Here is a 24,730-nt window from a genome sequence, read left to right as displayed (position 1 = left end):
ACCGTGCACGTCCTCGTTTACTGCACCAGAGCTCTAGTTAATCAGCACCGTCACGTGGAAACTCCCTTCAGCCTTGAGAAAGCACTGAATTTTCCTTATCAGCCAACTCTTCAGTATGTGTATGTTTTGTTTTGACTGTTTATTAATTTTCTGATAACCAATATTCTGTCAATCAAACTTTGAAAATCTATCTATTAACCTATCTCCTATACTCGCAATATTTCTACTTCTTAGGTAAACAAGTACTTTTAAATTGTCTTCTTGATTTTGAAATCTGTTCATGCAGCATAGAGCAAAATGGTTTTCTGAAATTGCACTTTGCATATACCTTAAGATTTCATATGAATGGCTTTAAATTCCACAAGTACTCTAATTATTTTAATTTAATTGACAAATGTGAACCTTTAAAAATCATTTTGCTTTTTACATTAAATTTGCTTATTCACTTTAAATTATGTGTATTTCAAAGTTGTCATCAATAGCGACAGTAGAATATGACAGTTTGAAATCCTGAATTTTACAAAGAATGTCTCTCCAGTGTGATCAAACACTGAAAATGTATCTTAGGATACAGTATGATAGACGTTTACTTTATGGGACCAAATAAAGAGATTGACTCGAGTAGACCAGATTTAATATGCAGGCAGACCTCTGGGTTTAACCTGTTTGTGGCTGAGAGACTTGAGCCTTCACTCAGGAGAGCTTGTGAGAACTCACAGACGTGAAAAGGAGCCACCAGGTTATTGCTCTAACCTGCACCCGAGGCTACTCCACGCACCTGGCTGCTCAGGGCTTTTCTACAGCAATGACAGATGGGTTCAGTCAGGGGACTTGCAGATGCTCTTCCAGCAAGTACAGGGCTGATTCCGCATGAAGAGAGCTGGCTGCAACCACCTATTCCTTAGTTGACATTTCGAGTTTATTTCTTTTATTTTCCAGATGGATTGAAGAATTAATTTGACACCTTATAAATCTTACAGTATAATATTTTTTGGATTTAATCTTGTTCAGTTTCAAATCGACTTACTTATATACAAGATTAAATATTCATTTCATATAAAATATATGATTTGATGATGCGGGCTGGATGCTAGCTTCATACTTAATTTGTTAATATCACCTTCAGGGCATCCTTAGCATTGATATTGCTAAATATTTCATGAATAAAAAAACACCCAGTCTTTATACGTTCTCAGCCAATATCTTGAACTCTATCTAAGAAAACATGTCCCTACTAAAGTTCCTTACAAAATTTTCTGGGGGGATGAATAGAAAGTGTAATATAAAATCGAAAGAAATTGCTTTATAAGACTGAGTCCAGCCTCGAGAGGAGGATTCCACAGCAGACAGTCTGCCCGGCAAAACCCAGACAGGCAGTGTCTTGTCCAGGTTTGAGGTCACTGGGCAGACCTGGAGCGACCCTCTCATGTCTCCTTACCGTGCTCCTGAGTGAACCTTTCTCAGTATGACTCTCCTCACAGCTTCCTTTACCTGTTTGTTCCTGAGACTGTAGAGGACGGGATTCAAGAAGGGAGGAACCATGGTGTAAAAGGCAGAAAGCACCATGTTCTGGAGTGCTTCTGTGGCCGCCGCCGGCTGTAGGTACACACAGGCGATGGAGCTGAGGAAGACGCACACCACCAGGACGTGAGGCACGCAGGTGGAGAAGGCCTTCCCCTGCTCTTGGGCGGGGAACTTGAGCACAGCTGAAAATATGCGCACATACGACATGGCGATGAAGACAAAGCAGCCGCCGCAAACCACCACGGCAGAGGCGAGAATGGAGAGCTGGTTGCTGGACGTGTCGGAGCAGGAGAGCCTCAGCAGGGAGGGGATGTCACAGAAGAACTGGGGGACCACGTTGGAGCCGCAGAAGTTCAGCTGCAGTGTGTTCCCAGTGTGCACACCCGCATAGACCAGGCCGCTGAGCAGAGACGCCACCGTCATGCGGACACAGAGTCGGACATTGATGATAGTCGAATAACGGAGGGGCTGGCAGATGGCCACATAGCGGTCCCAGGCCACGACGGTGAGAAACAGAATCTCCACAAAAGCACAGTAAATGACCAAGAAGATCTGGGCTGCACAGCCAGTCACTGAAATGGCCCTGTTGCCGGTGAGGGAGTTGACACAGGCATTGGGGACAGTGACAGAAATGTAGCACATGTCCAAGATGGACAGGTTCCTGAGGAAGAAGTACATGGGCGTGTGCAGGTTCTGGTCAGCCGTGGTGACAGTGACGATGAGCAGGTTCCCTAAGAGGGTGGCCAGGAACATGAGTAAGAATAACATGGAGTAGAGGAACCTTAGTTTCCAGCCTTCAGCAAAGCCCATGAGGAGAAACTCAGTCACCATGGTGGAGTTGGCCATTTTGTGGAGATGCTGGTCAGCTGGGAAGGCAGAGGAAAGGAGACAAGAAGCATTAAAAGTCAACACACCCACCTCAGATGCTTTTCTTCAATGTCATTGTTTTATGTCGTTGTTTCTGCATGGGGAAAGCTCTCTATTGGTCTCTCGATCAGCTTGACCCCTTCTGAGGAGATAGTCCTCAGTGCTTAAGGGGTTCACTGTCCCCCATAGCATCCAGTTTTGAGGTCATCATCTCAGTGGAGACTGAATTACCCGACACATGTGAGATCCCTATGTTAGAGTAAGGTTAGAGTCCCACTGAAGTTTCATCAGGAGCTGACCAGCACATCTGGGTGGATGTGGACACAGAGCAAGCACTAGCTCTGTGTCCTCCAGAATGATCTGCCTGTCACCAGGAGACATGCCTTGAGGCACAGTCCTGTCTGTAGGGGCAGAAATCAGTATTGAGAGTTTCTACTCGTTCCTAAAGCTTGTCACGACTGCCAGATGGAGGTAGGCTGCTAATTTACATGTGATTTTACAACGTTGTTTTATGGAAATCTTTTAATTCTTGCAAATTATGACTCAGTCAATGCTTGGAGAAAAGTCAAAGCTGTGCCTGAGCTTGAAGTCACAACTCAAGCTGAGTAAACCTTGGTAAGAAAACCCCATGCAATCACATGGGAAAGTGATCACGGGAACTTCCTTGTGACCCGTGCTGTGGGTGTTTCACGTACTCTACGCAAGCCTAGATTCTTACCCCTGAAATTTATATTTTGTAATAAAATGAATGGAGGCATTTCCTAATCTTTATCTTCTGATTGTTTCCCATTAGAAGTATTTGGCTTCTTATATGGTCATTTGGCTATCAAAATTTAGTACTGGTTTTGGTACTGGTTCCACAGGACAGTGATCTGAACACTTAACAAGCAGCCTTAAGTCTCAATTGTCCTCTGCCCCCATGTCCCCTGACTCCTAATGTCCTTGCTGTCTTCCTTGCTCCGTGGCTTAATACTATGTTTCCCTTCTCTCTAGAACAATTTTTTCTATTTTCAGTTGGCATGTGCAATCTCATAATGCAAATTCTTACGTACTATGTTAGTTTTGTAGGAAACTGGTAACACCACAATTATATTAAGTGTCTCCACCAACAGGAGTCATTTACTCAGGCAGAATCAGTCTCCAAGAGAGCAAGCCTGTGCACCTTGAATTGGAGGTTCAGCAGCGTAAGGGCAGCTGAGCAGGGTCTGCCCAGCAAGCCCCGTGCACAGTGCAGCATTGGCCTGGGTTCTGCTGGGGTCCTCAGCGGTCAGTCTTCTGCCCTGGGTCCTCTCCACCTCTTGCTTTGCATTTCTCTCCCAGGAGGTGACTGCAGGGATCTTGAAAGCCACTGCCAGACCCCTTCTCTTTGGTTGTTTTCCTAATGTTCTGTTGCTCTCCATAACCTTCCCCTCCAAGTTTTACCTCCGAAAGAGTAAGAATCCTCTGTGTGTGGGGTGTTCTGGCTTCTGTGTGGTGAGTTCTGTCTTCTGTGTGTGGTGAGTTCTGGCTTCTGTGTGTGGTGTGTTCTGGCTTCTCGTGTGGTGAGTTCTGGCTTCTATGTGTGGTGTGTTCTAGCTTCTGCGTGTGGTATGTGTTTGCTTCTGTGTGTGGTGTGTTCTGGTTTCTGTGTGTGGTGTGTTCTGGCTCCTGCGTGAGGTGAGTTCTGGCTTCTCGTGTGGTGAGTTCTGGCTTCTATGTGTGGTGTGTTCTAGCTTCTGCGTGTGGTATGTGTTTGCTTCTGTGTGTGGTGTGTTCTGGTTTCTGTGTGTGGTGTGTTCTGGCTCCTGCGTGAGGTGAGTTCTGGCTTCTGCGTGTGGTGAATTCTGGCTCTGCGTGTGGTGAGTTCTGGCTTCTGCGTGTGGTGAGTTCTGGATCTGTGTGTGGTGTGTTCTGGCTTCTCTGTGTGGTGAGTTCTGACTTTTGCGTGTGATGAGTTCTGGCTTCTGTATGTGTTGTGTTCTGGCTTATGTTTGTGGTGTGTTCTGGCTTATGTTTGTGGTGTGTTCTGGCTTCTGTGTGTGGTATGTTCTTGTCTCTGTGTGTGTGAGTTATGGCTTCTGCATGTGATGTGTTCTGGTTTCTGCGTGTGGTGAGTTCTGGGTTCTGCCTGTGGTGTTTTCTGGCTTCTGCATGTGGTGAGTTCTGGCTTCTGTGTGTGTTGTGTTCTGGCTTCTGCATGTGTTGTGTTCTGGCTGCGTGTCATGTGTTCTGGCTTCTGCATGCGGTGTGTTCTGGCTTCTGCGTGTGTTGTGTTCTGGCTTCTATGTGTGTTGTGTTCTGGCTTCTATGTGTGGTGTGTTCTAGCTTCTGTGTGTGGTGTGTTCTGTCTTCTGTGTGTTGTGTTCTGGTTTCTATGTGTGTTTTTTTTTCTGGCTTCTATGTGTGGTGTGTTCTAGCTTCTTCACGTGGTATGTTCTGGCTTTTGCGTTCTGTTGTGGCTTCAATGTGTGGTGAGTTCTGTCTTCTATGTGTGGTGTGTTCTAGCTTCTGTGTGTGGTGTGATCTGGCTTCTACGTGTGTTGTGTTCTGGCTTCTATGTGTGGTGTATTCTAGCTTCTGCGTGTGGTGTGTTCTGGCTTCTGTGTGTGGTGTTTTTTGGCTTCTGTGTTTAGTGATTTCTGGCTTCTGCGTGTGGTGTCTTCTGGCTTCTGCATGTGGTGTGTTCTGGCTTCTGCATGTGGGGAGTTCTGGCTTCTGCATGTTGTGTGTTCTAGCTTGTACGTGTGGTGTGTTCTGGCTTTTGCATGTGGTATTTTCTGGCCTCTGTGTGTGTTGTGTTCTGGCTTCTGTGTGTGGTGTGGACTGGCTTCTGATGTGGTGTGTTCTGGCTTCTACATTGTTGTGTTCTGGCTTCTATGTGTGGTGTGTTCTTGCTTTTGTTTGTGGTGTGTTTGGCTTCTGCGTGTGTTGTGTTCTGGCTTCTACGTGTGTTTTGTTCTGGCTTCTATGTGTGGTGTTTTCTAGCTTCTGCGTGTGGTATGTTCTGGCTTCTGTGTGGTGTGTTCTGGCTTCTGCATGTGGTGAGTTCTGGCTTCTGTGTTGGTGTGTTCTGGCTTCTGCCTGTGTTGTGTTCTGGCTTTTGCATGTGTTGTGTTCTGGCTTCTATGAGTGGAGTGTTCTAGCTTCTGCATGTGGTATGTTGTGACTTCTTTGTGTGTTGTGTTCTGGCTTCTGCCTGTGGTGAGTTCTGGCTTCTGTGTATGGTGTGTTCTGGCTGCTTTGTGTGGTGTGTTCTAGCTTCTGCGTGTGGTATCTTCAGGCTTCTGTGTGTAGTGAGTTCTGTCTTCTGCATGTGGTGAGTTCTGGCTTCTGCGTGGTATGAGTTCTGGCTTCTGCGTGTGGTGTGTTCTCCTTTCTGCATGTGGTGAATTCTGGGTTCTGCGTGTGGTGTGTTCTGGCTTCTGCATTTGGTGTGTTCTGGCTTCTGCGTGTGGTGTGTTCTGGCTTCTGTGTGTGGAGAGTTTTGGCTTCTGCATGTGGTGAGTTCTGGATTCTGTGTGTGGTGTGTTCTGGCTTCTGCGTTTGGTGTGTTCTGGCTTCTGCATGTGGTGTGTTCTGGCTTCTGTGTGTGGTGAGTTGTGGCTTCTGTGTGTGGTGTGTTCTGGTTTCTGCATGTGGTGACTTCTGGCTACTGCATGTGTTTTGTTCTGGCTTCTATGTGTGGTGTGTTGTAGCTTCTGCGTGGGGTGTGTCCTGGCTTCTGCCTGTGTTGTGTTCTGGCTTTTGCATGTGTTTTGTTGTGGCTTCTATGTGTGGTGTGTTGTAGCTTCTGCGTGTGGTATGTTCTGGCTTCTGTGTGTGGTGTGTTGTGGCTTCTGCAGTTGGTGAGTTCTGGCTTCTGTGTGTGGTGTGTTCTGTCTTCTTTGTGTAGTATGTTCTAGCATCTGCATGTGGTATGTTCAGGCTTCTGCATGTAGTGAGTTCTGGCTTCTGCCTGTGGTGAGTTCTGGCTTCTGCATGTGTTGTGTTCTGGCTTCTGGGTGTGGTTTGTTCTGGCTTCTGTGTGTGTTGTGTTCTGGCTTCTACGTATAGTGTGTTCTGGCTTCTATGTGTGGTGTGTTCTAGCTTCTGCATTTTGTATGTTCTGGCTTCTGTGTTTGGTCTGTTCTGGCTTCTGTGTGTGGTGAGTTCTGGCTTCTCTGTGTGGTGTGTTCTAGCTTCTGCATGTGGTATGATCTAGCTTCTACGTGTGTTGTGTTCTGGTTTCTGTGTATGGTGTGTTGTGGCTTCTGCATGTGTTGTGATCTGGCTTCTGCGGGTGTTGTGTTCTGGCTTCTATGTGTTTTGTATTCTAGCTTCTGCGTGTGGTGTGTTCTGGCTTCTATGTGTTTTGTATTCTAGCTTCTGCGTGTGGTATGTTCTGGCTTCTGTATTTGTTGTGTTCTGGCTTCTGTGTGTGGTGTGTTGTGGCTTCTGTGAGTGGTGTGTTCTGGCTTCTGTGAGTGTTGTGCTCAGGCTTCTATATGTGTTGTGTTCTGGCTTCTATGTGTGGTGTGTTCTAGCTTCTGCATGTGGTATGTTCTTGTTTCTGAGTTTGGTGTGTTGTGGCTTCTGCGTGTGGCGTGTACTGGCTTCTGCTTGTGGTGTGTCCTGGCTTCTGCATGTGGTGAGTACTTTTTCTGCATGTGGTGAGTTCTGGCTTCTGCGTGTGGAGTGATCTGGCTTATACGTGTGTTGTGTTCTGGCTTCTATGTGTGGTGTGTTCTAGCTTCTGCGTACGGTATGTTCTTGCTTCTGTTTGTGGTGTGTTGTGGCTTCTGTGTGTGACGTGTTCTGGCTTCTGCGTGTGGTGTGTTCTGGTTTCTGTGTGTGGTGTGTCCTGGCTTCTGCGTGTGGTGAGTTCTGTCTTCTGCGTGTGGTGAATTCTGGCTTCTGTGTGTGGTGTTCTGACTTCTATGTGTGGTGTGTTCTAGATACTGCATATAGTATGTTCTGGCTTCTGCGTGTGGTGTGTTCTGGCTTCTGTGTGTGGTGAATTCTGGCTTCTGTGTGTGGTGTGTTCTGGCTTCTGTGTGTGGTGAATTCTGGCTTCTGTGTGTGGTGTGTTCTGGCTTCTGTGTGTGGTGAATTCTGGCATCTGCGTGTGGTGTGTTCTGGCTTCTGTGTTTGGTGAGTTCTGGCTTCTGTGTGTGGTGAGTTCTGGCTTCTGTGTGTGGTGTGGTGTGTTGTGGATTCTCTGTGTGGTGAGTTATGACTTCTGTGTGTGGTGTGTTCTGGCTTCTGCAAGTGTCGTGCTCTGGCTTCTACGTGTGTTGTGTTCTGGCATCTATGTGTGGTGTGTTCTAGCTTCTGCGTGTGGTATGTTCTTGCTTCTGTGTGTGGTGTGTTGTGGCTTCTGTGTGTGGTGTGTTGTGGCTTCTGTGTGTGGCATATGGTGGCTTCCGCGTGTGGTGTGTTCTGGTTTCTGCCTGCGGTGTGTTCTGGCTTCTGTGTGTGGTGAATTCTGGCTTCTGCGTGTGGTGAGTTCTGGCTTCTGCGTGTGCTGTGTTCTGGATCTGTGTGTGGTGTGTTCTGGCTTCTCTGTGTGGTGAGTTCTGACTTTTGCATGTGGTGAGTTCTGGCTTCTGTGTGTGGTGTGTTCTCGACTCTGTGTGTGTGAGTTATGGCTTCTGCATGTGATGTGTTCTGTCTTCTGCGTGTGGTGAGTTCTGGCTTCTGCGTGTGGTGTTTTCTGGCTTCTGCATGTGGTGAGTTCTGGCTTCTGTGTGTGTTGTGTTCTGGCTTCTGCATGTGTTGTGTTCTGGCTGCGTGTCATGTGTTCTGGCTTCTGCGTGTGGTGTGTTCTGGCTTCTATGTGTGGTGTGTTCTATCTTCTGTGTCTGGTGTGTTCTGTCTTCTGTGTGTTCTGTTCTGGTTTCAACGTGTTTTTTTTTCTGGCTTCTATGTGTGGTGTTTTCTAGCTTCTTCTTGTGGTATGTTCTGGCTTTTGCATGTGTTCCATTGTGGCTTCAATGTGTGGTGAGTTCTGTCTTCTATGTGTGGTGTGTTCTAGCTTCTGCGTGTGGTGTGATCTGGCTTCTTTGTGTGTTGTGTTCTGGCTTCTATGTGTGGTGTATTCTAGCTTCTGCGTGTGGTATGTTCTGGGTCTGTGTGTGGTGTGTTCTGGCTTCTGCCTGTGTTGTGTTTTGGCTTCTACGTTGTTGTGTTCTGGCTTCTACATGTAGTGTGTTCTGGCTTCTATGTGTGGTGTGTTCTAGCTTCTGCATGTTGTATGTTCTGGCTTCTGTGTTTGGTCTGTTCTGGCTTCTATGTGTGGTGTGTTCTAGCTTCTGCATGTTGTATGTTCTGGTTTCTGTGTTTGGTCTGTTCTGGCTCTGCGTGTGGTGAGTTCTGGCTTCTCAGTGTGGTGTGTTCTAACTTCTGCGGGTGGTATGATCTAGCTTCTACGTGTGTTGTGTTCTGGTTTCTGTGTATGGTGTGTTTTGGCTTCTGCACGTGTTGTGATCTGGCTTCTGCAGGTGCTGTGTTCTGGCTTCTGTGTGTTATGTTCTGGCTTCTGCGTGTGGTGTGTTGTGTCTTTTGCATGTGTTGTGTTCTGGCCTCTATGTTGTTGTGTTCTGGCTTCTATGTGTTTTGTTTTCTAGCTTCTGCGTGTGGTGTGTTCTGGCTTCTGTGTTTGTTGTGTTCTGGCTTCTGTGTGTGGTGTGTTGTGGCTTCTGTGAGTGGTGTGTTCTGGCTTCTGTGAGTGTTGTGCTCAGGCTTCTACATGTGTTGTGTTCTAGCTTCTGCGTGTGGTATGTTCTTCTTTCTGAGTTTGGTGTGTTGTGGCGTCCGCGTGTGGTGTGTTCTGGTTTCTTCGTGTGGTGTGTCCTGGCTTCTGTGTGTGGTGAGTACTTTTTCTGCATGTGGTGAGTTCTGGATTCTGCGTGTGGAGTGATCTGGCTTATACGTGTGTTGTGTTCTGGCTTCTATGTGTGGTGTGTTCTAGCTTCTGTGTGTGGTATGTTCTGGCTTCTGTGTGTGGTGTGTTGTGGCTTCTGTGTGTGGTGAGTTCTGGTTTCTGTGTGTTGTGTGTTCTGTCTTCTTTGTGTGGTGTGTTCTAGCATCTGTGTATGGTATGTTCAGGCATCTGCGTGTAGTGAGTTCTGGCTTCTGCCTGTGGTGAGTTCTGGCTTCTGCGTGTGCTATGTTCTGGCTTCTGCGTGTGGTTTGTTCTGGCTTCTGTGTGTGTTGTGTTCTGGCTTCTACGTGTATTGTATTCTGGCTTCTATGTGTGGTATGTTCTAGCTTCTGCATGTTGTATGTTCTGGCTTCTGTGTGTGGTCTGTTCTGGCTCTGCGTGTGGTGAGTTCTGGCTTCTCTGTGTGGTGTGTTCTAGCCTCTGTGTGAGGTGTGATATAGCTTCTACGTGTGTTGTGTTCTGGTTTCTGCGTATGGTGTGTTGTGGCTTCTGCATGTGTTGTGATCTGACTTCTGCGGGTGTTGTGTTCTGGCTTCTGCATGTGGTGTGTTGTGCCTTCTGCGTGTGTTGTGTTCTGTCCTCTACGTTGCAGTGTTCTGGCTTCTATGTGTTTTGTATTCTAGCTTCTGCGTGTGGTATGTTCTGGCTTCTGTGTTTGTTGTGTTCTGGCTTCTGTGTATGGTGTGTTGTGGCTTCTGTGAGTGGTGTGTTCTGGCTTCTGTGAGTGTTGTGCTCAGGCTTCTACATGTGTTGTGTTCTGGCTTCTATGTGTGGTGTGTTCTAGCTTCTGCATGTGGTATGTTCTTGTTTCTGAGTTTGGTGTGTTGTGGCTTCTGCATGTGGCGTGTTCTGGCTTCGGCCTGTGGTGTGTTCTGGTTTCTTCATGTGGTGTGTCCTGGCTTCTGAATGTGGTGAGTACTTTTTCTGCGTGTGGTGAGTTCTGGCTTCTGCATGTGGAGTAATCTGGCTTATATGTGTGTTGTGTTCTGGCTTCTATGTGTGGTGTGCTCTAGCTTCTGCGTACGGTATGTTCTTGCTTCTGTTTGTGGTGTGTTGTGGCTTCTGTGTGTGGCGTGTTCTGGCTTCTGCGTGTGGTGTGTTCTGGTTTCTGTGTGTGGTGTGTCCTGGCTTCTGTGTGTGGTGAGTTCTGGCTTCTGCATGTGGTGTGTTCTGGCATCTATGTGTGTTGTGTTCTGGCTTCTGCATGTGGTATGTTCTTGTTTCTGAGTTTGGTGTGTTGTGGCTTCTGCGTGTGGTGTGTTCTGGCTTCTGCGTGTGGTGTGTTCTGATTTCTTCGTGTGGTATGTCCTGGATTCTGCGTGTGGTGAGTACTTTTTCTGTGTGTGGTGAGTTTTGGCTTCTGCATGTGGAGTGATCTGGCTTATACATGTGTTGTGTTCTGGCTTCTATGTGTGGTGTGTTCTAGCTTCTGCGTGTGGTGTTCTTGCTTCTATGTGTGGTGTGTTGTGGCTTCTGTGTGTGGCTTGTTCTGACTTCTGCATGTAGTGTGTTCTGGTTTCTGGATGTGGTGTGTCCTGGCTTCTGTGTGTGGTGAGTACTTTTTCTGTGTGTGGTGAGTTCTGGCTTCTGCATGTGAAGTGATCTGGCTTATACATATGTAGTGTTCTGGCTTCTATGTGTTGTGTGTTCTAGATACTGCATGTAGTATGTTCTGGCTTCTGTGTGTGGTGTGTTCTGGCTTCTGTGTGTGGTGAATTCTGGCTTCTGCGTGTATTGAGTTCTGGCTTTTGTGTGTGGTGTGTTCTGGCTTCTGCGTGTGTTGTTCTGGCTTCTATGTGTATTTTGTTCTGGCTTCTATGTGTGGTGTGTTCTAGCTTCTGCATGTTGTATGTTCTGGCTTCTGCGTGTGGTGAGTTCTGGCTTGTATGTGTGGTGTGATCTAGCTTCTACGTGTGTTGTGTTCTGGCTTGTGTGTGTGGTGTGTTGTGGCTTCTGCGTGTGTTGTGTTTTGGCTTCTATGTGTGGTGTGTTCTAGCTTCTGCGTGTGGTGTGTTCTGGCTTGTGTGTGTCTTGTGTTCTGGCTTCTACGTGTAGTGTGTTCTGCCTTCTATGTGGTGTGTTCTAGCTTCTCTGTGTGGTATGTTCTGGCTTCTGTGTGTCGTGTTTTCTGACTTCTGCTTGTGGTAAGTTCTAGCTTCTGCGTGTGGTGATTTCTGGCTTCTGCGTGTTGTGAGTTCTGGCTTCTGCATGTGGTGAGTTCTGGCTTCTGTGTGTGGTGAGTTTTGGCTTCTGCGTGTGGTGAGTCTGGCTTCTGTGTGTGGTGTGTTCTGGCTTCTGCTTGTGTTGTGTTCTGGCTTCTTCATATATTGTGTTCTGGCTTCTATGTGTGGTGTGTTCTAGCTTCTGCATGTTGTATGTTCTGGCTTCTGTGTGTGGTCTGTTCTGGCTTCTGCATGTGGTGAGTTCTGGCTTCTATGTGTGGTGTGTTCTAGCTTCTGCATGTGGTGTGATCTAGCTTCTATGTGTGTTGTGTCCTGGTTTCTGCGTGTGGTGTGTTGTGGCTTCTGTGTGTGTTGTGTTCTGGATTCTGCGGGTCTTATGTTCTGGCTTCTGCATGTGTTGTGTTCTGGTTTGTGTGTGTGGTGTGTTGTGGCTTCTGCGTGCGTTGTGTTTTGGCTTCTATGTGTGGTGTGTTCTAGCTTCTGCGTGTGGTGTGTTCTGGCTTGTGTGTGTCTTGTGTTCTGGCTTCTCTGTGGTGTGTTCTGCCTTCTATATGTGGTGTATTCTAGCTTCTCTGTGTGGTATGTTCTGGCTTCTGTGTGTCGTGTTTTCTGGCTTCTGCTTGTGGTAAGTTCTAGCTTCTGCATGTGGTGATTTCTGGCTTCTGCGTGTTGTGATTTCTGGCTTCTGCATGTGGTGAGTTCTGGCTTCTGTGTGTGGTGAGTTCTGGCTTCTGTGTGTGGTGAGTTCTGGCTTCTGTGTGTGGTGAGTTCTGGCTTGGTCTGGTCGACAGGCTTCATTATCTTTTCCTTTCCTTCTCCTCTTTAGGAGCATTGTGAAAGCATTATGATCCTTTTCTATAAAGAAATTTATTTTCTGCTGAATCCCCGCTTGTGGAACAACCCTTCCTAGCTAAGTCCTGTGAGTGGCAGCAGGACTACGTCCATGTGGTTTTTCCCTGCTCAAGTTTCCTGTCATGCTAGCCATGCTGTCCCTCTGAGGACCATGTGTCCTGCTAAGGTTTCCTGGGAATCTATGAGAATTGCCTGTGTATCCACTTGATCCGCCACTCAGTTGTTGTTTTCCAAAAATCCCTTTGTGTGTTGTGACTGCTTTTGTGTTATGATGTTGACTTCCTAGCAATGTCTTTTAAATTCTCTAGAAAATTTAAACATACACTTGTGGGCATTTTCCACGTTTATAGTAAGCAAAAGTGACTTGAAAATCAAACTTTTAAATGAATAGAGAGAGCATAAAGCAAGACGAATCCCCTAGTTTCAGGTTCCACATTAGCTATGAATGCTCTGCTCCCCCTGACGTGCCACTGTGGATTTAGAAATCCAGCAATAAGATATCTGATAAGAATTCTCTGCACTGGCACTCTCCAGTTTTGCCTTATTCCTTTTATAAAATCATTTTCTTTGGAGCATCAGATAAGTTGGGCCACTGGTTGAATTCTAAGCAGAAAGCACTCACTCCTGAGGGTCACGTGTTCTCCACCTGCAGCAAAACGGTCTCCCCTGCTGGCTTCTCCAAATCTCAGCCTGAAAAGTGGTCCCCACAGATTTTTCAGGCTGGCAGGCTTTCAGGACATCTTCAGAGGAAAGCAGGGACAGTTTCAGGTTGTGTGAGCTGGCTGGTGTGCTCTGCTTCATATAGAGATGTGGGCGGGTGCGTGCCTGCCATCCCCAAAGGCCTCTGGGAACACAGCACCCACCTCCTGACAACAGCAGGCAGGCTCAGGAGTGCCCCAGGCAGACAGTGCTCTCCAGAGCACAAGTGAAGGACCATCAACATGCCAGGGTGGATGGGGTCGAGCCATTAGAAACACTTCACCTGTGCAAGTGTGTGTGGTCACGGAGCAGGTATTATGGAAACTGAGAGTGCAGTCCTCCCCTGTGAGTTCACCATGGCTTCTGCGTGTGCCCCAGAGACCAAGCCCTATACTCGGGGAGCCCAGTGACTAGCCTTGTCCTGAGCCTGCAAATCTGAGGTGGCTTCCCCATTCCCTCTCTGAATGGCAGCATTTCATATTTGCCACGTTCAGTGTGAGAGAAAGTGCCGAGGCTCACTTTCCGCCATGTCTTTGAGATGGCTGAACATGTGCACCGTGTCTTACATGCAGAGAACTCAGAAAAACTCAGGTTCCTTTCTTGGGCCATTAGCAACAATAATGGGTGGAGAGCTGAGTCCCTGAGCTTCTTTTCTCAAAGGGGTTAGAAAGCTGAGCTTCTGCTGCCTGTGTGGTCCTGCTCCCACCCCAGGCTTTGCTTGCTGGCCACAGGTCCTCCCGTGTCACTTCCAGCACCAAGCATCACACGGTCTCTCTTACAACACAGTTGCATATGTGCACAACGTTATGCACACACTGATTTCTGGATGGGAATAACAGGAATGAAAACTAGGGCAAGTTTAATAACAAGAGGAGGAGAAAAGTGACTGGAGCCAACCCAGCAAGAGGTGTCTTATATCAAAGGAACTCTGGAAAACCTGAGACCTTATTTGGCCATATGCATGTTGATGGTATTATCCGTCAAGCACATGCACACGTACCGAAGTTCGAACACTCCAAACTGGTGTGGGTACTGTTCACCCTCTGAACAAGCACAGGTGAGAAGAGGATGCTTGATTTCAACTGCAGACCACATGAAGAAGTGTGGAGAAGAAATCATTCACTTGTGTAAGGATTTAAGTATTAGATGCTACATATTAATCAGCAAAACTTTTTTCAAACTGCTTACTTCTATCATTTTATTAATAAAGGGTATTAAATTTAATTATAACTCATTATCTGACAGGATGAGTTTTCATTCCAGAAGAATTCTAAAATATTTTTTCAGGCTTATGATCGAGATCTTAAATGGTTAAGTATGGAGAGAAAACACTCCACACTTCATTTGGCTTTGTTTGTACCCCTTTCGTGAGGTTTAGGGACTATGCTCATTACTGTGGTCCAGCAGCTGGAGGGCCCAAGAATCCTCAGGTGCATGTGTCACTGTGCTCATCACTGTGGTCCAGTAGCTGGGGGACATCACAACCCTCGAGTGCATGTATCACTGTGCTCGTCACAGTGGCCCAGCAGCTGGAAGGCATCATGACCCTCAGGTGTGTGTGTCACTATGCTCATCACTGTGGTTCAGCAGCTGGAGGACATCATGACACTCAACTGCATGTGTCACTGTATTTATCACTGTGGGCAGAAGGTGGAGGGCATCATGATGCTCAGGTGTCACTGTGCTCATTACTGAGGTCCAGCAGCTGGAAGGCATCACGACCCTCAGGTGTGTGTGTCACTTGCACATCCCTGTGTTTCAGCAGCTGGAGGAGATCATGACCCTCAGGTGCACGTGTCACTGTGCTCATCACTGAGGTCCAGGAGCTGGAGATCATGACCCTCAGGTGCATGTGTCACTGTGCTCATCACTGAGGTCCAGGAGCTGGAGAACATCACGACCCTCAGGTGCATGTGTCACTGTAATCATCCCTGTGGTCCAGCATCTGGAGGGCATTAACACTCTCAGGTGCATGTGTCACTGTGCACATCAATGTGGTCCCACAGCTGGAGGACATCAGGAACCTAGGGGAATGTGTCACCATGCTGATCCCTGTGGTCCCGCATCTGAAGGACATCAGGACCCTCAGGGGCATGTGTCACTGTGATCATCCCTGTGTTCCAGGAGCTGGAGGACATTAGGACTCTCAGGTGAATGTGTCACTGTGCTCATCACTGTGGTCCTGAGCTAAAAAAGATCAGGTCCCTCAGGTGCATGTGTCACTGTGATCATCACTGTCCAGCATTTGGAGGGCATCAGGATCCTCAAATGCATGTGTCTCTCTGTTCATCAATGGGTCAAGCAACTGGAGGGCATCAGGACCCTCAGGTGCATGTGTCACTATGTTTATCACTGTGGTCCAGCAGCTAGAGGTCATCAGGACACTCAGGTGCATGTGTCACTGTTCTCATCACTGAGGTCCAGCATTTGAAGGTCATCACGACCCTCAACTGCATGTGTCTCTATGTTCATCACTGTGTCCAGTAGCTGAAGGGCGTGCGGACCCTCAGGTGCATGTGTCACTATACTCATCACTTTGGTCCAGCAGCTGGAGGACATCAGGACCATCAGGCACATGTTTCACTCTGCTCATCCCTGTGGTCCAGCAGCTGGAGGAACATCATGACGCTCAGGTGCATGTGTCACTGTGCTCATCACTGTGGTCCAGAAGCTGGGTGGCATCAAGACTCTCAGAGGCATGTGTCACTGTACTCATTACTTAGGTCCAGCCATTGGAGGGCATCAGTACCCTCAGGTGCATGTGTCACTGTGCTCATCCCTTTGGTCCAGCAGAAGGAAGTCTTCAGGACCCTTAGGTGCATTTGTTACTGTGCTCATCCCTGTGGTCCAGCAGCTGGAGGGTATCAGGACACTCAGGTGCATGTGTCACTCTGCTCCGCACTGTGATCCAGCAGCTGGAGGGCATCAGGACCTTCAGGTGCATATATCACTATACTCATCACTATGATCCAGCAGATGGAGGGCATCAGGAACATCAGGTACATGTTTCACTGTGCTCATCACAGTGGTCCAGTAGCTGGAGAGCATTGACACCCTCAGGTGCATGAGTCACTGTGATCACCACTGTCCAGCATTTGGAGGGCATCAGGACCCTCAAATGCATGTGTGTCTCTGTTCATCAATGGATCAAGCAACTGGGGCATCAGGACCCTCTGGTGCATGTGTCACTGTGTTTATCACCATGGCCCAGCACCTGGAGGGCATTAGGACCCTCAAGTGAATGTGTCTATGTGCTCATTTCTGTGGACCAGCAGCTGGAGGAGATCATTACCCTCAGGTGCTTGTGTCACTGTGCTCATCAATGAGGTCCAGCAAGTATAGGGCATCAGGAACCTCAGTTGCATGTGTCACTGTGCTTATCCCTGTGGTCCAGTAGCTGGAGGGTTTCGGGACCCTCAGGTGAATGTGTCACTGTGCTCACTGTGCACCTGAGGAACCTGATGCCCTGCAGGTGCATTTGTCACTGTGCTCATCCCTGTGGTTCAGCAGGTGGAGGGCATCAGGACCCTTATGTGCATGTGTCACTGTGCTCATCACTGTGATACAGCAGCTAGAGTGCATTGGGGTCCTCAACTGCACGTGTCATGTGCTCATCCCTGTGGTCCACCACCTGGCGGATACAGGACACTCAGGTGCAGTTGTCACTGTTCTCATCACTGTGACCCAGCTGTTGGAGGCCATCAGGACCCTCAGGTACATGTGTCACTGTGCTCATCTCTGTGGTTGAGCAAGGTGAGTGATTCATGACCCTCAGGTTCATGTGTCACTGTGTTCATCACCATGACCAAGCAACTGGAGGGCATCAGGACCCTGAGGTGCACGTGTCAATCTGCTCTTCACTTTGATTCTCCACCTTGAGGGCATTAGGACCCTCAGGCATGTGTCCCTGTGGTCATCATTGTGATCCAGCTGCAGGAGGGCATCCCAATCCTGAGGTGCATGTGTCACTGTGCTCATTCCTGTGGTCTAGCCGCTGGGGAGCATCAGGGCACTCAGGTGCATGTGTCACTATACTCATCACTGGTTCCAGCAGGTGGAGGGCATCAGGACACTCAATTGCATGTGTCACTGTGCTCATCACTGTCGTCCAGAAGGTGGAGGGCATCAGGACCTTCAGGTGTATGTGTCACTGTGCTCATCTTTGTGATCCAGCAGGTGGAGTGCATCAGGACCCTCAGGTGTACATGTCACTGTGGTCATCACTGTTTTTGACCATGTGGAGGTCATCATGACCTTCAGGTGCACATGTCACTGTGTTCATCGTTTTAGTTCAGTATGTGGATGACGTACTGATCCTCAGGTGCACTCTGTCATTCAGTTTCACTGAAGGAAAGGATTAGAAGTTTCCCACTTGTTTTCCAGGACAGAACCAGAACCTTTTTTTGTGTGTCATATAACACTGGGAAGTGTTGTACCATGTGGAAATCAGACCTCACTTTGCAAATAGCCTGACTCCTTCCAGCTTGTCGCAGTTAGGGGAGAGTGTTGGCCATGAGTCTGCTCACTGAGGGCATGCCCACACTCGTGCAGCCCAGACAACTTCTGTCTGGTTTTCCAGACACTTGCTTCTGCCTCTCACCCTTGGTCACCATCAAAGCAGCACTTTTAAAATGTAAGCATGCTTACTTCCAACTGTTCTTTAATAATATGGGCCACTGAGGACAGCAAATGATCATATAAAGCAAAGTCTGAAGTAATGTATTGAGACAGTGTTTCAAAAAATAATACAAGGTCTGGGCATGTGGCTCAGTGGTAAAGAACCCCGGGTTCAACTCAATGCCCAGTTTCCCACAAAAAGAAGGAAAGAAGGCACCATGGGCACGTGTTCCCTGCTTTGTCAGCTGCCTGATCTCTGGCCTTTGCTTGGACTGTCACTTTCCCTGGTATCCTGTCCTAGGACCTGACCCCCTCCAGCTTCTGCAGTTATCTGAGGACAGCACCTGGTCTGTCTTCAGCACTGAGCCCCAGCACCTTCACTCAGTCCCTATGCATGACGGCACACACCTGTCACTCATGGGCATCCTGTGTATTCATGAGCTGTGCACCTCCACAGTGCTGCTGAGTGGGCTACAAGCTTCATGCACACGTCACAGGTGGGAATCGGGTGTGCTCTGAGCTGCGCACCTGCACGGTGCAGCCACGTCACAGGTGGGAATCGGGTGTGCTCTGAGCTGGGCACCTGCACGGTGCAGCCATGTCACAGGTGGGAATCGGGTGTGCTCTGAGCTGGGCACCTGCACGGTGCAGCCGAGCGTCCACAAGCCTTGGGCACCATTCCCATGCTCAACGACAACACTGGTTCCAACTCCTCGGGACTGCGGCCATGCAGCAGTTGTACTTTGATCTTATCTAGATGATGTTTTTGATTTAATTAGCATAAGATGTTCATTGAATAATTGAAACACGGAATATTTACTTAGCTTACTTGTGTATTAAATTGCATGTTTCTGAAACTCAAAGACTGGGTGCGCGATCAGTGCAGAGGACTGCTAATGTGCCGAGGCCCTCGCTCAAGTCAGCACAGCAGAAATATACGTGCTCTCTCCTGCAGACACTTCCTCCTTCTCTCTTTCACTCTGAGTTCATGTTCCCCACAGTCCCTTTGGTAATTCTGGACCCACTCCTACCTCCGTACAAGGCTCCTGTCCTCAGTACAGCCTTCGGAAATGGACACACGCAACAAGGTAGTCTTTAATAAGAGTGGAAAATCCACTACACAGTTCCAGCCACAAATAGGAAATTAGAAATGAGCATGGTTTTAAAGATCTCATGTCACTGCCAGTAAACAGAGTGCCTCTGACAAGCGTCAGGGGCAGAGGAGACTGGTATTCTAACTCTTTATTTGGAATTAATTTCAAAATTTTAGGAAAGTAGCAGGAAAAAAAGTAATACAGAGGCCATCCATATGCCCCATTCCCTGATCCACCTGCAGTTAAACATTGTCTCCTTTACAACTTATTTTTAAAGTTTCATTATTTTAAGTGATGCACTGTTACATAAACATTGCTCATGTTCTTGGAGTACCATGTGCTGTTCCCATACTTGAATACATTGTGCATGATGTAAATCATGTCAAACATATCTGCCTCCTAAACATTCATCACTTCTTTTTTTAATTATTAGTTATTTATTTTTAAATTTTTTACAGACTGCATTTTGATTCATTGTACACAAATGGGGTACATCATTTAATTTCCATGGTTGTGCATGATGTAGACTCACACCATTTGTGTAATCAGACATGTACATAGTGTAATGTCTCCTTCCACCATTTTTCATTCCCTCCCTCTCATTTCCTTCTACATAATCCAAAGTTCCTCCATTCTTCTCTCACTCCCCACACCTCCATCCACATTATATATCATTCTCCACTTGTCAAGGAAAACATTCCATAGTGAGGACATTCAAAGCCAGTTCTGCTTTCTGAAACACACTGTGCTGTTGTCATCTGTACTCACCCTGTTGTGCAATTGCACACCAGAACGTCCCTCCCTCTCCATTTCACCAGTGGTTCTTGCCCCCAATGCCATCATTGCCACTACCTGAGAACATGGGTATTCTCAGTGGAGTCAGGAGCTCTGGTGAATATCAACGTCACTACAATGTCACTGCGTAATGCACTTTGTGTGGAGGAGGACGAAACCCAGAAACTTTCGAGTTCAGGGAACAATTCCTAAAAGAGGCATGGAAATGAGATGAAATGCCCTGGTGGTCTTAGCGTCTGAGGAGTGACCTTTGAAATGTAGTCCTACACTTCCGGTGTGCAGAAAGAAGGAACGTGAATATAAGTATGTTATCGTAAAGATTCTCTAGGTTGTGGCTTCTTTAAAAACTGGTCCTGCATTCAACATTTTCTTTAGGGCTCCCATGACATCCTTATTCCTAAGACTATAGATTAAGGGATTCAGGACTGGAGTGAGTATGGTGTAAAAGACAGACACCACCATGTCCTTGTGTGGGGTGTGGTAGGAGCTGGGGAGCATGTAGGTGTAGACAGCAGCCCCATAGAAGAGCGTGACCACCATCATGTGTGAGGAGCAGGTGGCCAGGGCCTTCCTCCAGCCCTCTGCTGAGTTCATCCTGTGGATGGTGAGCAGGATGCAGGAATAGGAGCCTGAGATGACTGTCACGGGGATGAGGAGCATGAGGACACAGCACAGGTACATGAGCGTCTCGTAGAGTGAGGTGTCCGAGCAGGAGAGCTTCATCACAGCAGGGACTTCACAGAAGAAGTGCTGGATCTCCCGGGATCTGCAGAATGGGAAGGTCATGGTGATGGGAGTCAGCATGAAGCCATCCACTGATCCCAGGAACCAGCACCCAGATGCCAGGAGGAGACACATCCTATGGTTCATGAGCACAGAGTAACGAAGTGGATAGCAGATGGCCACGTAGCGGTCATAGGCCATGGCTGCCAGAAGGAAATGTTCTGCACCACCTAACGTCAGATAGAGGAACATCTGCAGCCCACATTCAGGGACCGAGATGGTACTCACGCCCAGGACCTGGTCCAGGAGCACCTTGGGCACAGTGATGGAGATGTACATCATGTCCATGAGGGACAGCTGGCTGATGAAGAAGTACATGGGGGTGTGGAGCTGGGTGTTGGAGCGTATCAGGAGAATCAGGAGAGAATTTCCAGACAGGGCCATCAGGAAAACCAGGAAGATGACCAAACACAGCAGAGCTGGGTGCTGGGATTTCCTGAAGAGTCCCACCAGGATGAAATCTGCCCACCTCGTGTGGTTGGTCATCCAGGTGGCGATGACCATGAGCTTCCTCCTGGGACACTGAGAAAGCTTTGGGTTAATGTCGTATAGCAGGCTAAAGTGAATGGCGCGCGCGCGTGTGTGTGTGTGTGTGTGTGTGTGTGTGTGTGTGTGTTCCCACCTGATTATGCCAACCAGAAAATCCTATGGGTCTGTAACTTTGGGGCTTATAAATGACTTATAATTCAATGAATTTACCAGAAAATTGAAAATTCACAACTGTGGGACTGTGGCTCAAAGGAACTGGTGGTTCATACTCTGAAGTTACTGGTGTTGGGAGAGGTGGGGCTTCTTGATAGATGATGCTGTTTGAAAACCAATGTTGGCAATTTGAAGAGTCACCACCCTGACCAAACACAAATAGTAAATCAATGGGGAAAAAAAAGAAATAAAAGTCCTTATTTCTAAGCTTTTGCCATAGAAATCTGAATTGAATCAGCTCTCTGGTTTAAGGCTTCTGGTAAGATCCTAAAGAATGTGAGAGGTACATTCTTTGTATAAAGATTTAGAAAGTCACTGAAACATCGTTTGAGGGAAATTCATACCAAAGGCTTTATCCCCCTCTGTCCACGGTATTGAACTCCATGTGTGTCTGTGGTTTTGTGGGCAAAATCCTGCCACATCTCTGAGACCCAGCTGGGTCCCGATGCACAAAAGACCATGGACAGACCCAAGGGTGAGAAGCCTGTCCGCAGTCGGGGCCCCGCCCTGTCCCTGTCCCATCTGTCCACACTGCTGGACCTCAGGCATGGTGAGACTCAACTGAACACGGTAATGAATGCACCCAGAACAGCACCAGTGGGTAAACACATACGCCATTCAAGAATTAACACGGCTTTCATTGTTTCGCCAAAGGAACCGGGTGCTCTTACCATCTTATGACAGGAGACGTGTTATGGCGTCAGTACCTAAGTAACCAGTCAAGGCTTTGAATCGGTACCTTTGTACATCCAGTCAACTTAACTGTCCGAGTGCTTACTTTATATAAACTTACACCAGTTGTGTTTACGTATCACATCAATACTTGTCACCCATACTTCTCATCCTCACCTGTGGGCCGGTTTTGCTGAGCTCCTGGCTCCCTTTCTTCTAGGACATGCCTCTTTGGGTTTTCCTCCTTGAGCTTCTGCCACTGGCATTAAACCTCGGGAGGGTGGCCAGGACTTAGAGGGTCACTGCCTTGCCTGACAAGGCTTCTGCTGGTTTTGCAAACACCATCTGTATTGCCCACTGCAATCGCTTTGTCAGGGAGCCCAGAGGCCCTCAGGCCCACTGGACAGAGATGTCTCTGGCCCTTGATTGACTCTTTTCCCCTCTGTCTTACCACTCACCGCCTCTGGGTTAGAAATTGAAGAGGAAACCAAGACTCATTAAACTTTGTAACTTTAGGAATGGCGCCCTCACTCTACCCAGGAAAGTAAGCTAAATGAAAATGATTTCAGTGCAACGTTAGAATAGCTATAAAACAAGAAAGAGTAACAGAAGCAAAAAGATACTTGGTGTTTCTGAAGAAGGTCCATTTTGACTCCTCTACCTTTTGCCTAATGGAACGATGTGTCACTTTCTAAAGGTCCTTGCCATGTGGGCTATTCGAGGGGTGACTTCGGCAGTGGTCATGATACAAGGGTGTTTCGCGGAGATTTTCCAAGTTTTAAGTGCAATGCTCTTCTGAATTATTATTATCAATGCTCTTTAGAATTATTATGTTCTTATAATAACTCTAAACACTAGCAAAAGCAATTTGGGTTCTGGGGTGCTGATGCAGTAGACAGCACATCAATATTGATCAAATATGGGACAGTTTGCATTTAAAGTTACAATATTTCTATATTCTCACCTGCATTGGCGGATGGAAGCTGAGCTTTGGGAAAGATTTTGAGCAGTTCAATAAACTGTGAGACAGACTTGTGGATTCAATCCACACTTGTGGTCCAAGTGGGGCAAAGATCTGGCTGGAAGGTGCTTGCTGTTAGTGGTGGGAAAGGTGCAGGTGGTGGAGGGTGCTTGGCAAGGCTCTGTGCACTTGGGTAAAAGGTCACTGTCATCAAGCCACGGTCAAGAGCTGACCTGGTGCATAGACAGAGGACGGATCCCTGGTCTACACTGTGCACAGTGACCGCCTCCTCTCCACTTCCTCTTCTCTGTGCTGGATTTTCCTGTGCACAGCACAGGGTGTTGAACCTGGAGAATCATCAGTGTGGGTGACAGAGCAATGGAGACCTTACCTGAAGTTCATAGCTCTGTCAAGCAGAGCTGCCCTGAAACACTGACCCCTTTCCTAAGTCCATCCCCGTAAGTCCTTGCCATTGGTATCAAATCTCAGGAAGCACAACCAGGATCTAGAGGGCTTGACAGGACTAGTGCAGGCTTACCAAATTTCATCTTCCCCTAGAACCTGGGAGGTAGATACTCATCTTATTTTACCTGTAAGAGTTGAAAAATCCAAGTGGTCGGGGCTCCCGTAAGGTCACACTTTTCCCTCAGTCCACTCTGGAGCCCCGGGGTCAACTCTGCTTGGTCCTCTTGGGGACAGAGTCCTTCCTCCACAGTTTGTAATTTTAGGCCACTTGATATCAGTTTAATCAATGAGCATAAATACGATTCAGATATTGGTTTCTAGAGTTTTCTAACTTAGAAAGAATCTCAAAGTACAATCAGTCACCCTTCCTCTGCCAAACTTCCTATATAATTTACATCCAGTAAATTATGATACAGAAAGAATGTACACCGATCTACCATAAATAATTGGAAGTCAAAAACCCATTTCCTGTTGTATTATACTAAATATGCTTCATATGAGATGACATTCAAAAGAAGAAGACATCTGCTGCGTCCAGGAGGTTATGGAGAAAACCGAGGAGACGCAGTGAGGTCCTCGTAGAGCGCCTTGGAGGCACCGCACCGAGAGCGGCGACTCCCGAAGGCTGCGGCCGTCTGGCTCTTCTTGCCTTGAGGCCAAGCCTCAGTCCCACCCACGGGCTGATGCAAAGTCAGGACGTGACAGCATCCTGGCTCTTGGAGCTCATTTGGGAGTGAAGAGGGTTTCCTGCGGACAAACACCCTTGGGAATTTGAAGAGGATGCCATTAAGAGAACTAAAGAGGCTATAGCTACTGCTGACCTCTTCTGGTTTTCTTCTCATGATTTCCAAAAATATCTTCCTTATTGTCAAACTCAAAATCTTACCCAGTATTAACAATCATTGCAAACTTCATCATCACCTCTAATTCTTATCTATGAACTGTGGGTTAGTGGTATCTGTCCTGTTCCATTGTACATCCGTGTGTCTCTGCATGTGGAGTTGTGGAATACTACAACATATATGCAGCAGGTACATGCACGAAACTCGGTGTTCGGTTCGAGCGTTGGGAAGAACACCTCCACTGAGTGAAGTGATCTAGACGAACACACGTTCACGTCTTCATCTCTATCATTCTTCATCAGAGTATGGGTGAGACTCTTTGTCCTGTCGTTCACTTGCAATCTATTTTGCTTTAATATTGCATTTAATTTAAACTATGTGTTTTTATTTTAAATGTTGACATGATAGAAAAAAATCTAAAACACAAACTGGTACAAATAAAATTGCAAATTCACCCATAGCATGGCGTCCCTGATAAAAATCAAGCTTGGAAATGTATTTTGACTTCAAGCTGTAAATATCTACTGAAGGTACCTCACCAGCCAGAAGCGTGGATTAAAACAGGCAGCAAGGTGGAGGCAGCTTCTCCCTTTCTCTCATACAGACAAGTTCTCAACTTTTATTCTCAATGCGTGTTCTAGAATTAAACTGGTCATTTCCCCTGACATGGAGGTCTTTCCTGATAGCCTTGGTCCACACAGTGTCTGTTGCTCAGGCTGCCTCCTGAGCTGCAGCTGCCTCTGACCTGCAGGGCTTCAGCCTGCAGATGGCTT

The 24,730-nt window shown here is 47.4% G+C and overlaps 3 protein-coding genes across 7 annotated transcripts in view; 1 reads left to right on the top strand and 2 right to left on the bottom strand.

Annotated features, from left to right (window-relative positions):
* LOC306663249 (zinc finger protein 124-like) overlaps positions 1-24,730 on the top strand; it is a 368,872-nt gene that overhangs the window by 207,215 nt on the left and 136,927 nt on the right. The gene's annotated exons all lie outside the window — the stretch shown is intronic.
* LOC306663336 (olfactory receptor 14C36-like) lies at positions 1,435-2,370 on the bottom strand (the record flags this gene model as incomplete). The annotated part of the gene is made up of 1 exon (XM_079143739.1): positions 1,435-2,370. One exon carries the CDS (start codon positions 2,368-2,370, stop codon positions 1,435-1,437), a length of 936 nt encoding a protein of 311 aa, XP_078999865.1.
* LOC306663335 (olfactory receptor 2T5-like) lies at positions 19,857-20,819 on the bottom strand (the record flags this gene model as incomplete). Its single annotated transcript, XM_079143738.1, has 1 exon — positions 19,857-20,819. One exon carries the CDS (start codon positions 20,817-20,819, stop codon positions 19,857-19,859), a length of 963 nt encoding a protein of 320 aa, XP_078999864.1.

The sequence above is a fragment of the Sciurus vulgaris genome (assembly GCF_902686455.1).
Source record: "Sciurus vulgaris genome assembly, chromosome: 6".
Taxonomy (NCBI): Eukaryota; Metazoa; Chordata; class Mammalia; order Rodentia; family Sciuridae; genus Sciurus; species Sciurus vulgaris.
The sequence above is the reverse complement of the archived record's forward strand: the minus strand, read 5'-3'. Positions and strand labels throughout refer to the sequence as shown.